At 42.1% G+C, this 14855-nt stretch overlaps 1 protein-coding gene across 4 annotated transcripts in view; it reads left to right on the top strand.

Moving 5' to 3' along the window:
- The window catches only part of ASAP1 (ArfGAP with SH3 domain, ankyrin repeat and PH domain 1), a 184288-nt gene extending 169884 nt beyond the window's left edge, over nt 1–14404 (top strand). For all 4 annotated transcript variants that reach the window (XM_026703670.2, XM_026703668.2, XM_087931709.1 and 1 more), the window contains 5 exons: nt 4017–4083; nt 5090–5148; nt 7019–7470; nt 9826–9948; nt 11532–14404. In XM_026703670.2, the coding sequence (XP_026559455.2) occupies nt 4017–4083; nt 5090–5148; nt 7019–7470; nt 9826–9948; nt 11532–11606 (776 nt within the window). In that variant the 3' untranslated portion in view covers nt 11607–14404. The remainder of the gene's footprint in view (nt 1–4016; nt 4084–5089; nt 5149–7018; nt 7471–9825; nt 9949–11531) is intronic.
- The last annotated feature ends 451 nt before the right edge of the window (nt 14405–14855 follow it).

Here is a 14855-nt window from a genome sequence, read left to right as displayed (position 1 = left end):
GGTCTAAGGATTGTTTGAACCACGTGCTTTATTGTGAATGGTTTTGAGTCCCAACAGCATAAAGATTAGTAAACTGAAAAACTCTCAGTGGTTCATTTATGTCCAACATTTTAAAAAGTGGCTCTAAAGGACCACTGAAATTTAATAGAAATGGAACATTGATTCAAAACTTAGTGAAAGCTGAAATTTTTAATCGGTGGCGTTGTAGATGAGTGGACTTTATATCAGATTAAAAATCAAATTAATGTCCTTATAAGGTTATCAGCAGTTGCTACATATTCAGGTGTCTTACACATCAGTGCAGGTGACATATAATGATAGCCAAATATATTTCTGGATTTATAGAGGATATAGTCCTTCCCTGAAGCGCAAAAAAAGCTGAACAAGAATCTATTGAACTATATATTGCTTTGACTACCAAACTGTATTTATTTATATCCCACTTTTATTATTTTTTAAAAAAATAGCTCAAGGTGGCAAACATGCTTAAAACTCCTCCTCCTATTTTTCCCATAACAACAACCCTGTGAGGTGAGTTGGTCTGAGAAAGAGTGATTGGCCCAAAGTCAACCAGAAGACTTTCGTGCCAAAAGTGGAACTAGAACTCACAATCTCCTGGTAATTGGCCCAAAGTCACCCAGCTGGCTTTCATGCCTAAGGCGGGACTAGAACTCATTGTCTCCTGGTGATTCGCTCAAAGTCACCTAGCTGGTTTTCATGAGTAAGGCAGAATTTGAATTCATGGTCTCCTACTTTCTATCCTAGTGCCTTGACCACTAGATCAAACCTGAGCATAATTAAACAGCAGAAGATCAAAAATAAAATTAAATATAAATTACAACACAGCTTCTGAATCTGTAGTGAAAGTGATAGGTGAGAGGAAGAATGGGACACTCAGATATTGTATTGTGCATTGTTTTTTGGTGTTAGTGCATCTTCAGTTTTCATGTGATGGATGAGATCACCTGAGTTTTGTCCATTTTTATTATGACCTCCATTCTTTGTAATTTTGTGTGTACATTTTGAATGTTAAGTAACTTTTTCAGTAAAAAGGGAGGCGCATCTAACAAGATGAGTTTCAACACCCTCTACAGGGGTTCGTAAAAGTTTTTAAACCCTTTTAAATTTGTGCATAATTTCAATGTTTGTGCATAAACATGAGCTAAACCATTGTCTGTTCTCCACACAGATCCTAAAAGTAGATAAAGAGAACACAAACGTGTGCTTTTGGATCATCCTCCCCGATAAATAAATTAAAGTATAATATTTTTAACCGATTGGTATAATTTTATTCTCTTATTTTAGGATTCAGGTGGAGAACAGATCAAGCCTTAGGTCGTATTCATTAAAAAAAAGAGAGAATTCAAAAGGGTTCACAACCTTTTTAAGCACCACTATATACCTTTCCTATCTCTAATATTCTGCTTTCTTGTCAACTTAACTGTTAAGGCCATTTTCTTGATCTGAACTTGTTGAGATCTCCCCATTCTGATTTCCACTCTTAGCTTTCCAGATTAGAAAAGCTTTGATGGAGAAAAGGGTTACGGTTTTAGATAGCCTAAATCAGTCGGGAACGTGGAGCACATTTCTAGTACTTCCTCTGCATAATTACCCTCCCAACCATTTTTATTTATGGCGCCCAAGGCTAACTCCAGAGTCTATTGGAGTTGGGCAAACTATAAATTAATCAACTTATCAAATCAATCACAAGAGAGCATTTGCTTTGGTGTTCTAGCTATCCCTAGCCAATTCAAAATGCATTACTTAGACTCCAGAACATTTCCTCTCTGAAAGTTTGAACGTGTTGCTTGTAGCAGGTCTAGGAAAACAGAACTAATGGTTTTTGTAAATAGAAGATGATTTTGGGGGGTGCAATCTCAGGACCCAGCATGTTTGATTGAAGGAGTTGCCTATGGGTGTAAGGTGTGTACTCACATACACTCTGCTAGTGTTTTCCTCTGAAATCTGAGTGATTATGTAGTCTTATTAAACAGGACTTCTGAAGATCAGTGGGAACCAATGATACTTTGAATTGCAAGCTCCTGTAAAACAATATGAAAGTGCCACAGCGTAGTCAAGGTTTAGCAGAGGAAAAATACAAGAGAAGTTTGTTATACTTTAAAAAAAAAATCTATCCATCCATGCCTACAGGAATAATGATTTCCATATCTGAACAAAATTGTGACAAAAGTTGAAAACAAGTGTGAGGTCAAGTTTTCATTCTTTTTCAATTTCCCACCTAGCTTCTTAGCCACAAAGAGTGCAGAGTTTGTACATGCCCAGATCGTTTGGGTTGATCTGCTTCCTTTATAGATTCTGGCTGTGCCAGTTGGCCTGGCACCCCAGTGTGGGAACAGCAACAGTGGAGACGGTTGATGAGTGTCTATAGGTCCCATCTCCCCCCATTCTACCCCCGCCTTCCCTACATGTCCTTAGATTTAAATATTTAGTTTTAAATTGTGTTTTAATGGAGCTATATATTTTTATGGCTGTAAGCCACCCAGAGTTACCTTATGGTAAGATGGGCAGCCGACAAATTTTATAAGACAAATTAGATAGATAGATAGATAGATAGATAGATAGATAGATAGATAGATAGATAGAGTGAGTGAGTGAGTGAGTGAGTGAGTGAGTGAGTGAGTGAGTGAGTAGGTAGATAGGTAGATAGATAGATTGAGTGAGTGAGATAGGTAGGTAGGTAGGTAGATAGATAGATAGATAGATAGATAGATAGATAGATAGATAGATAGATAGATAGATAGATAGATAGAGTAGATAGGTGGATAATGATAGACAGACAGATAAATATTATATATATAGAATCGGATAGATATATGAAATAAATAAGATAGAAAGATAGATATAGATAGATATGTTCATAGATATATACATACATATACATGCATGCATACATATTGTGTTTCTCCAAAAATAAGACTCAACTGGAAAATAAGCCCTAGTATGATTTTTCAGGATGCTTGTAATGTAAGTCTTACCCCCAAAATAAGCCCCAGTTAAGATTATCAGCCAGATGGACACATTTTAGTACTGTATTTTCCCCAAAATAATCCCTAATGTGTCTTTTGGAGCAAACGTTAATATAAGACCCAGTCTTATTTTGGGGAAAATGAGAGAGAGAGGGGTGGGGAGAGAGAGAGAGAGAGACGATATAGATAGACAGACGGACAGACTCTGAGATGCAGTCAGTACTGAATGATGTAGATCAGGGGTGTCAAACTGGTAGCCCGCAGGCCGGGTGTGTCACGCACAGGCCACGTCTACCCCAGCTCTGCGAAAGGGAAAAAAGTTGGCGGTAAGTCACATGACGGCAACGTGACGCTGCGAGTTTGACACCCGTGATGTAGATGAAATAGAGTTTGACATTAGGTTGGATTGAGTGTTTCATTTTGAAAATTCTTTCATCAATAGCAATCTGGTTTTATTGACTCAAATTACAGATAGCCCTCAACTTACAACCATTTGTTTAGTGACCGTTCAAAGTTACAGCAGCCCTTTAAAAAAGTGACTTGTGACTGTCTTTCACATTTATGACCGTTGTAGCATCCCTACAGTCACCTGATCAGAATTCTGACTCTTGGCAAACGGCTCATATTTGTGATGGTTGCAATTGTCCCAGGGGTCTTGTGATCCTCCTTTTGTGACCTTCTGACAAGCAAAGTCAATGGGGAAGCCAGATTCATTTAACAACCGGGTTACTAACTTAGCAACTGCAGTGATTCACTTAACAACTATAGCAAGAAAGGTCGTAAAAAAGGGATCAAAACTCACTTAACTGTCTTACTTTAATTTTGGGTTCAATTGTGGTCGTTAAGTCGGGGAACTATCTATAGTGTGTTGGAAAGTAACACATCTTTTGCTTTAAATTATTACAGATAAGAATATATATATATATATCCAAATCTTTCTACCACGTCTACTCAGGATGCTATTCATTTAATGTCATGGGCTGCTACTTTGAAAAAATGTTAAATGTTCAATATTTTTTACTTTACCAGGTAATGATCTGGGGCCACCAGCTACCAAAACGGCAAACAAGTTTGAAGGGATGTCTCAACAGTCCGGGTGAGATATTTATGTGTTGATGTTATTTTTTATACTTTTTAAACTGTCCTCACACACGAGTGCGAAAATTGATCTGGTTTTCATGTTGTAAAGGGTTTTATACACACACATATAAGCGTGCGCACACATACATTCCCATCTCTCTTTCCTTAGCTCAGGGGTGACAAACTCAAGGCCTGAGGGCTGGATTCTGTCTGTGGGGTGCTCACACCTGGCCCATAGGGCCACCCTGGAAGTAAGGACTGGCCTGCAGTGCCTCTGCCAGCAAAAATGGAGCTTGGGAGGACCATGCGTGGTCCCGCCCAAGTTCCGTTTTTACTGGCAGAGGGCTGCAGGAGGCCATCCCAGCCAAAAACGGAGTTTGGGAGTCTGTTTTAGCTGGCAGAGTGCTCGGGCTACCACAGGTGCCCCCTGACACGTGATGTCATGCTGGCCACGCCCACCCTGGCCACGCCCACCACACCCCACTGAGGTCAAACACTACCCTGACGCAGCCTTCACTGAAATCGAGTTTGATACCCCTGCCTTAGCTTCTTCTAGCCATTGCACAGTTTGCCTTCGATGGTAGTCCTTGACTTAACAACCATTCATTTAATGATGGCTCACAGCTTACAGTTACGATGGCTTTGGGGAAAAGTGGGTTATGATCCATCCTTTGCCAGGGTTCCAAGACGTTACAATTGTTGCACCATCCCCGCAGTCACACTGCAATCAGTCACACCCTGGGCAACCAACCCACATTTACGAAGTTTGCAGCGTCTTTTGGTCTCACGATAGGAGTTTGTGACCTTCCTTAATGGGAATTCCAACAAGTCAACCAGGGATGTACTGTTTGTTTAGTAAGCGTGGTAAAAATGATAATAAACGCCACTGTTAAGATTTTCAGTCTAAAAATGTTACCGGTGGATGCCTCTATTCTAAACACGATGGTTTGTTGTTGTGGTTGTTATTGTTGTTGTTATTGTTATTATTATAGAATTTAACCTGTTGTGTATGTCTTCATCAGCACCGGGACTGCTAAGACTGCCCTGGGCCCAAGAGTGCTTCCCAAACTACCTCAAAAAGGTACGTCTGATCATGAAACAAGCTAAGCAGGGTCAGACAAGGTTAGTCCTGGAATGGGAAACCACAAGAATATCCCAGGGCTGTCAGTTAAATGAGAACTTGGGTGAAAAAAAAATACCATGAAAGAACTTCATTATTAAGAACTGTCAAAGTTGACTCAAGGGGGATTTTGTGTGAGCATGTATTGTGCCGAGCTGTTTTCACTTCAAAAGAAGCCTGGACAATCTAAGCCAGGGTAGTGAATGAATGTAGGAGGCCTATGAAATCTGCCTTTGATAGGGAGGAAGGGGGGGGGAGACAAGCAGACAGAAGGAGGGAGGGAGGGAAGGAGAAGGAAGAGGCGAGAAAGAGAAGGAGGAGAGAGAAAGAGAGGAGGGAGGGAGAGGGAAGGAGATGGAAGAAGAGAGAGAGGGGAGGGGTGGAGAGAGAAAGGGAGGGAGGGAAGGAAGGAGATGGAAGAGGAGAGGGGAAAGAGCGAAAGAGGGAGGGAGGGAAGGAAACGGAAGAGGAGACAGGAGAGAGAGAGAGGAGAGGTGGAGAGAGAAAGAGGGAGGAAGGGAAGGAAGGAAGGAGACGAAAGAGGAGAGCGGGGAGAGAGAGAAAGAGAGGGAAGGAAGGCGATGGAAGAGGAGAGAGAAAGAGGTGCAAAATTGCATTGAAAGATTGTTTGAAACGAAAATTCTTGCAATCTGCTCTCCGTAATTCGACTACTTTTAAGAGCCAGTAGGTGGGAATGCAACTAGTACAGGGGTGTCAAACTCAAGGCCCGTGGGCCAAATCCAACCCACAGGGTGCTTAGATCTGGCCTGCAGGGCTGCCCTGGAAACAGCAAAGGACTGGCCCGCGGTGCCTCTGCCAGGGAAAACGGTGCTTGCGAGGGCCGTGCGCGAGCTCCATTTTTATTGGCAGAGAGTTGCAGGAGGCCGTTGCAGCCGAAAACGAAGCTCGGGAGCCTGTTTTCGCTGGCAGAGTGCTCGGGCGCCCACAGGCACCCTCGACACAAGTGATGTCGAGCTGGCCACGCCCACCCTGGCCTAGGTCAAATACCACCCTGATGCGGCCCTCAGTGAAATCGAGTTTAACCCCTCTCAACTAGTAGAATTTCGCCTTAAAATTCTCTTTCCATTCTTTCTTTAAATCCTCTCAGTTCAGAAACTAAAAATTTCATGTGGCCAAGTCTTAATTTAAGGGCGGCTGCTAAAGATCCATTTTAAAACGTTCTTTTTACCCTCTTCTTTACCTTCCATACTTTTGGGCTGGTTAAATTGCTTTGTAGTTCGAGGTAAGCCTTCCTCTCTTCTTCCCAGAGTTGCTTTCCCAAAAGGCAACTGGACTTAACTTTATTTTCTTCTTTGAAAACATTTCGCTTCTCGTCCAAGAAGCTTCTCCAGTTCCTCAGAAACTTCTTGGATGAGAAGCAAAATGTTTTCAAAGGAAAAAAAAAACACAAGGAAGTCCAATTCTTTTTTTTTTTTTTGGCGGGCGGGGGGAAGGAAACACCTTTGGGGCAACCATGACCTGGAAGTTTGAGAATCTCCATAAACAATTCTCTCTTTTTTTATATAGCAAGAAATAAATAAACAAATAAAACATGGTGCCGTAGAAAAAGAAAGGATAAATGAAAGAACCGCAGACAGCTGTTCCTTTCCCCTCCCCCTGTATGTATTGCATTTGGGCTTCTGAGATTGCACGCTTATCCTTTCTTCCTTTGCTCTCAGGGGGTCCCACTATAAATCAATATATTGTGCTTAATAAAGTGGCAGTCGTAAAATTGCAGTGGAGACGGATGAGATTTGTTTGAGCGAAAACGGAAAGGAAAAAAAAAGGCTTGGTCTGAAGTCCTCTTAATTGTTTCTGCTTTCTGTTTCAGTGGCGTTACGAAAAATAGAAACGATTCATCTTCCTTCACTAGATAAATCCAGCCACCACTCTGAAATCTTTCAAAAGTCGGCTTCTCTTTGTATCGATCTGCCCCTGAAGCCCCAGCCTGCAGATTTAGCCCCCAAAGCAGGAGAATTACCCCCCAAACCCCAACTGGGGGACCTGCCCCCAAAGCCTCAACTAGCTGACTTGCCTCCGAAACCCCAAATGAAGGATCTCCCTCCAAAGCCACAACTGGGAGAAACTTTGGCGAAATCTCCCGGTGGGGAATTATCCCCCAGATCTCAGCCTTCCGAGGCCAGTCAAAAATCACCCAGTATGGATCTTTCCCCAAAGATACAATCGAAAGAGATCGTCCAGAAACAAGCATCTGAAGACTCTGGAGATACGACCCCTGGATCAGCGGAAACCCCTGTGCCGCTTCCTAGAAAAATAAACATGGTAGGTAGATAGCTTCTGTTTTCCATGTTGTGGTCCATACTGTTGTGATGATGATGATCATGTTCTGACGTAGACTTCCCAAGATCACAGAGCAGACTCCTCGTCCTGATAAAACCCCTTTTAAGTGAATTCCTCTCCAGCAAAGTCCCGGCCAACAGTCTTTCGTGAGATTTCACAACTCCAGGCCTTTATCAGGCTTGGAGAGTTGCCAGACCGATGTCTTCCAAACACCACACTGTAGCAGCAATTACTTGGCAAGAAGTCAAGAACGCTAATGAATTCACTCTAATGAATTGAACTAATTGTCTCCTGCAAATCCCACTCCCCTTTCGCTCCTCTTTATTCCCTATGGGTAGGGCTATTCACTTTCCACCTGTGGCTTTACTCCTGAGTCGACCCTTGTTCCTTAGTTGTTCCCTTCGTCTGGCAGCTCTGTGCATGCGCACACTGGGAACAGGCTTCAGCTGTTCTTCTGCCCCACTGATCTCTAACTGAAGGCAGCTGCTAACTGTCGGACGGCCCTGGCCTCATCTCTGTCTCTGATGCAGAGCACTCATCAGAGCCTTCCCCAGACTCCAGGACTGGCCCATGTTCCTCGTCACTGGCCACTGGCGGGCCACACAGATCGATGATGATGATGATGTAATGTCCATTCAGTCGTGTCCGACTCTTGGTGATTCTATGGGCCAGATCTCTCTATATCTTCCAATCTTGCACTACTTCTTTGAGTTGGTGTATGCCCTGAGTGGTGTCAGCTTTGATGGTGCCATACAGGTAGTCCTTGACTTATAACCATTCATTTAGTGACCATTTGAAGTTACAACAGCACTGAAAAAAAATAACATGGCCATTTTTCACACTTAACAACCATTGTAGCATCCTTGTGGTCAAGGGATCAACATTCAGATGCTTGGCAACTGGCTCATATTTATGACGGTCACAGTGTCCCAGGTTCACTTAACAAACCTGATACTTACTTAACAGCTGCAGATTCACTGAACAACGGTGGCAAGAAAGGTCGTAAAATGGGACAAAATTGATTTAACTGTCTCACTTAGCAACAGAGGGTTTGGAGTCCATTGTGGTCATAAGGCGAGGACTACCTGTAATCCTAAAACAAATAGGCAAATCAGATGCTTAGCAGGACTTAATTATTCTCCAGATTTGTACATCTCCAGGCACAGGTATGTTGATTGGCTTGACACAATTATTGGCATTTGTGTGAATTCAGCGTTTTGGAAATGCACCTGCGCGACGCGATAAATTATACTTATAAAATGCAGCGGCTTTGAGAGCAAGGAATCTTTAGGTTCCTCGATGATCAGTAAAACAAGGATTGTTCTGCGTTATCCCTGTTCCACAAGAGACAATTGCATCGTCAAATGGAAAGATTTTGCCAACTTGCCTACTCACAAGAGGACCGGCCTCATCTCTGCGGCATAGAAACCTGTCCTAGATTTTCTGACTGCATCGGAATAGGCTCATTGGTCTTACAGTTGGGTCTATGACAAGTCCAGTTGTGGTCACCACACTATAAAAAAACGATGTTGAGACACTAGAAAGAGTGCAGAGAAGAGCAACCAAGATGAATAGGGGACTGGAGGCTAAAATATATGAAGAACGGTTCTGGGAACTGGGAATGGCGAGTCTATTGAAGAGAAGGACCAGGGGAGACAGGATAGCAGTGCTCCCAATATTTGAGGGGCTGCCACAGAGAGGAGGGGGTCAAGCTATTCTCCAAAACACCCGAAGGCCAGACAAGGAACAATGGATGATCAAAGAGAGATTCAACCTGGAAATAAGGGGGAAAAAATGACCATGAGAACAATCAACCAATGGAATAGCTTGCCTTTGAAAGTTGTGGGAGCTTCAACACTGGAAGCTTTCAAGAAGAGACTGGACTGCCATCTGTCAGAAATGGAGTCGGGTCTCCTGCTTGGGTGGTGGGGTTGGACTAAATGACCTACAAGGTCCCTTCCAACTCTGTTAATTCACCACAGCCAACTTGGCATGGCCAACTCACTGTGGGTCAACTTGCTGCAGGACTAGAGTTACAGTAATATTGAGGAAATGGAATAGAAATAGGAATGGAGTAGAAATAGAAACAATCATTAAAGAAAAGATGCAGGAGGAGGGACAGAATGAAATACGAATGGTAAAAATTATGATTTTTTATTTTAAATAATCAAGTAGAAATTGTTAAATTGTCCCAGGGTGAGTTACCCCACGGTGCATCGGCCGTGGCAAGTTGGCTGTGGCACGTTGTCCTATTCCACTTACATTGAGCAACCTAAAGGATAAACAATCTTGGTTCCATCTTAGCTAAAATAGCACCTGTTTGTTTTTGTTATTCAGGGGAAGAATAAAGTCAAGAGGGTGAAGACAATCTACGATTGCCAAGCGGATAACGATGATGAGCTTACGTTTGTGGAAGGTGAAATTATTATCGTAACCGGAGAGGAGGATCAAGAGTGGTGGGTAAGTATTTTTTTTTCCCCTCTACTTTTAACAGTGAAATAAAATAAACTTTTGAGGATATAATACCTAACAGTATACAAGAGGTCCTCACTTAACAGCAATCGTTGGGACTGGAGTTTTTATCGCTAAGGGACCTGGTCATAAAATGCAACATCACGTGACCACACTGCCCAGCGATGGGAATTCCAGCACCCCCAGCAATCTGGGTCCTCGTTTTACCCGCCTCGGAAGGATGGAGCCTGGTGAGATTTGAACTGCCAAATTGTAGGCAGTCAGCAGAAGTAGCCTGCAGTACTGCACTCTAACCACTGCGCCACTGCGCCACCGCGGATACTGTGATGTTAAGTGCAAGGTTTCATACAACCGTCATTGGCTGTTTTGACATTATTGCATCTGGGAGAAGAAACCTAAGAGTTTACATGGCCCCTGGAAATTTGACACGAACCTCATTATCAGTGTCTACGGAGAATCATCCAGGTCATGGTTGTCGCAAAGGGGCTTTGTTTTTTCAAGAGGCAACTGGACTTTCTAGTTTTTCTTTGAAGACGTTTTGCTTCTCACCCAATCAGCTTCTTCAGCTCCGACTAGATGGTGGGGAATGGAAGGATTTATACTCCTCGCAGACAGGAAATGGAAGGATTTATTATCCTTAAAGACAGAAATGACCAGCTGTCTGCAAGGAGTATAAAACCTTCCATTCCTCACCATCCAGTCAGAGCTGAAGAAGCTGCTTGGGTGAGAAGCAAAATGTCTTCAAAAAAACCAACCCAGAAAGTCCAGTTGCTTCTTGAAAAGCACCTTTGCGACGATTATCCATACAATTTGTAATGTTTCTATTTGCCAAACCTTGTAAATCCCTGAACAGCTGTGGCAAGACAGGTTGTGCAATGGGGCAAAATCCACTTGTTCTCGCTCAGCAACAGAAATGTTGGGGGCTGAACTGTGGTCGTAAGTAAAGGGCTACCTGCACACATGGTGGACGCCTCTCAAACGCTACCTCCTCGATCTTGTGACCTGTCGGCTGCTGGCTCCTCCAGCAGCCAAATCAGAGGAGGAGGAGGAGGAGGCGTGGGAGTCAGAGTCAGCATCAAGGCATCCTGAGACCTCCAAGGGGGAAGCGGGAATGGAGCCGACAGAGAGAGAGAGAGGGGTGGAGCCTGGGCTGTCCGTCAGCCCTCAGATGGAGAGTCAACAGCCCCCAGGTCTGGAGGTGGCTGATGAGGAAGAGGAAAATCAGCTGGGTTCAGTGCCCGACATGCAGATGCACAGAAGGCAGAGGAGAGGAGAGCAGTGGAAATCTATGGGCTGGTCCTTGGGAAGGAAGCCCCACTCTAGCTCTGGGGATAAAAGGCAGGGGGCGGAGATGAATAGGTGTGACAGACAACTATTGATATCCCTGCTGGACAGACTTTTTAGCCTGCTGTGAAAGAGAGAGATTTTTTGGCCGGGGCTGCTGGCGCTCCTAATAAAGGAATCTTTGAGTTAACTTTATGGGATTTGTCATGTTTGGGGACCTGGGTCTTAACACTCGCAAGACTTCCTCCTGCCAAATTAGGCCTCACACCCTTGGCTCTTCTTTGCAGATCGGCCACATTGAAGGAAAGCCGGAACGGAAAGGGGTCTTCCCCGTCTCCTTCGTCCACATTTTATCAGACTAACTCCAGCCAGAAAACTTGAGTATTGCACATTGTTCCTGCAAGTCAGGCTTTTACGCACGAAGCAAGACAGCTGCTGCATCCCTGTAATTCTGTGCATAATTGTGGATATTGGTGTATATATATATAACTGCTGTTAACAAGACAAGAACTCGGCTCTGCCCCTACGAAGGGCTCATCATACCTGTAATTGTATATAGAAGGTGTTCCTTTGCCATTGCCAGTATTATGGTCATTGTCGGAGCTGGCATGCCTTATTGGGTTGCTCAAGCCATTCTTGGCATCAAGCACTTAAAAAAAAAATTGTCTGTGTGTATGAACTGCCAGCTTTCTAAATAAACTGTTAGTCCCATTCATTCCCATTCAGCTGTACAGAATTTACCGTCCCTAATAATACATCAGTAATCTCGGAAGTAGATAGCGAGCGGCAGTTTCTCTTTTCCCCCAGAGAAACGGCTGGTGTCCGTCGATGGCTACCCCACCTGCACCATTGACAGCTTGTGAAATCCTCTTCCTTGGTATTCCTTTAGAAAATATATATATATTATACATATATCTATGTGTCCGATGTATCCATCCAACGAACAGAAATATGCACTAATGCTACAGGTAAAAAAAAAAACAGTAGAATTTTTATGGTGGTAAGCCACATGTTCATGTTTGTATTCTGTAACTTTGGTCTTTGACCTCACTGGGCTCCCATCTCAATGTCTTCAATAAAAATAAATTCAGTCTCGCAAAGGGAAACCACGCAAGATTTCTGGCTGGAGGTTTTCTTTCAGAGTCTCCATATAAAGTACATCCCTGCGTGCATGGTTTCTTCATATTTCTGCTTATAAGTCTCTGTTCAGGCAAGAACTTAAGCGACATTTGTCAGCTTTCTGTCTTTACTACCTAGTTCGAAATATCGGCTGATCACAAGAGTTTTTGCTGGCTGACTTAATCGGTTCATTAAGCTATTGGGAGATTTCAACCTTCCTTCCACCTAAGCCATACTTGTATTCGAGTCACCATATCGTTTTCATATTACTGCCCGGAGAAATCAAAATCATTAGTGAAAAAAAAAAATGGGGAAAAAAATACCCTTTCCTGAAAAAAAAAAAAAAAAGCAGTTGTTAAGAGAAGCCACGAGAACATCTGGAAGTAGTTTTCTTTCCTGAATTGAACAGTGCTGCCACAAAGTTAATAATAATATAGGGAAGATCTGTTCGGATCTTTGATTATTAGACTGCTAAAATATAATGACTGCAGCTTCAATTCATTCGTCTTCTTTTCAATCAAGGTAGTAAGGGCGTAGTCCTTTTAGCTACATATTTATTTGTTAAGACTGCATGCTTCAAACATGATTTGGGAGAAGTCTTCAAGCTTTTGCACAATAGCCACACCTCTTTGCTGCATAATCAGGTTGTCTCTGAAATTTCTGCAAGACCTTGACGAAAAGTGCCACTTCTTGCAATTTCAGGAGCTGATCCCTTAAAGCGACAGTACAATTTAATTTTTTTTATTTTTACAGATTTGTATGGAAGCCTACAAAAGATGTCTGATGAACAGCGGAGAATTGCTGGGTCACAGCACTTCTTCCAAAACATTTTCAGAACATAAAAATATTTCCTTTTGGGAGGGAGAAATGAGCTAGTGTTTCATTACATGTTTTGCAGTTTTACTGGGCAGAAACTAGTTTAAAAAGCTACTTTGCCAAAAGACCCAGTTTCATTTCCTCTAGCGCAGTCTGTTGAAATTCCATCTCAAAACAATGCATTTCACTCCAAGCACGAGCTCCAATTAGTTGCACGGTTAAATCAAAGAAACATTAAGTAAGAGTTTTGCAAACCATCCATAGCCAAAGCCATATGGACTTTTTTTTTAAAAAAAATGTTTATTTGAGTGGTTAACATGCAAGAAAATACAATCAGTTTAAGAACTCTTAACATTAAAGAAAGCAAAGCATTTATCAGCTCTTATTGGAAAGTGGCTTTTCAAACGCATTGCTTCGGTCCAAGTCACGGGCATTTTGTTCAAAGGTATAAGATGAATGATCCAGCCTGCTTGCTAATGTCCATGTGTTCAGACTTAATGCTGTTTATACAAACGCTCGAATAAAAACAAGTTAGCATTCCATATTACTCGTTAAACATCCTTCCAGTGCATTAAAGGAGAAAACTCGTCCGCTTTGTCCATTTCTTTTAAAACAAACTCAACATCCACATGTTTAAAAAGAAAAACCAGATAAAAGTGAACCTATAAAGATGTGTAAAATGATGTAGAGTCAAAATGTCTATTATTTTGTAAGCTTTTTGAAGTAGCATATGGGTTTTTTAAATAAAATTTGAGTTCCGTCGGGAACCAAGAGCTGACTATTTGATTTAGAGTCCATAGGATAATTAAGATGCAATGTATGATATATAGGCTGAGTTTTAAGTACAAGGTTCTATTTAAACTCAAGAGCCACTATCTGCAATTTTGTACATTTCATGATATATTTGGAAAGCCTGCTTGCTTTTGAGGTTTGTTCTTTTTTCCCCCAGGGAGGGAAGTAAGTTCTGGAAACGATGTGTTATCTTACTGTTGAACAGCAATTGCTATTTATTTTTTTATGACATACTGCAGCCACCTGTAGAAGAAAAACAGATCTTATTGTACTCTAGACAATATTGAAATCTCCTTTGAATGTTACACTCCTCCTCCATCAGTACACTTGTTTTCTTATGTGTTTAATGTGACCGTTTGAGTACTGTATGTGTTAATTTCTACTTTTTTAATATTTAAAATTGCTTTTAAATAAATGTATTCCATTGATTCCAGACCTCTCGATGGCCTTTTTATCAACCAGATCTTTCTGCAAGAGGAAATAGATAGGAATTAAGTTGCAATAGAGTACATCTGTACAGGGCTTTTGAGTGCAAATAACAGAATAACAGCATTGGAAAGGACCTTGCAGGTTGTCTAGTCCAGGGGTCGCCAACCTTTTGGACCTCAGGGACCACCAAATTCATAATTTTAGATCCCAGGGACCACTAACTGGCTTTGTGGGTGTGGCTTGGTAGTCATGTGACTGGCTGGGCATGGCTTGTATGTAAATATTATAAATATTTATATAAATATTGAATTTTTTTATAAAAAAAGAGCAACTTTTACCCAAAATCAGGCAAAGCAGGCAGATTGAGTTGCTCACAGAATCACAGATTCATTCAGAAATCTATCTATCTGCCATCGGCTAGCTCAGTCTGTCACATAAAATTTGCTTGCAAATAA

Source organism: Pseudonaja textilis, chromosome 3 (genome assembly GCF_049901715.1).
Source record: "Pseudonaja textilis isolate UNSWEBS1 chromosome 3, rPseTex1.2, whole genome shotgun sequence".
In the NCBI taxonomy this organism is placed as follows: Eukaryota; Metazoa; Chordata; class Lepidosauria; order Squamata; family Elapidae; genus Pseudonaja; species Pseudonaja textilis.
The sequence above is the reverse complement of the archived record's forward strand: the minus strand, read 5'-3'. Positions and strand labels throughout refer to the sequence as shown.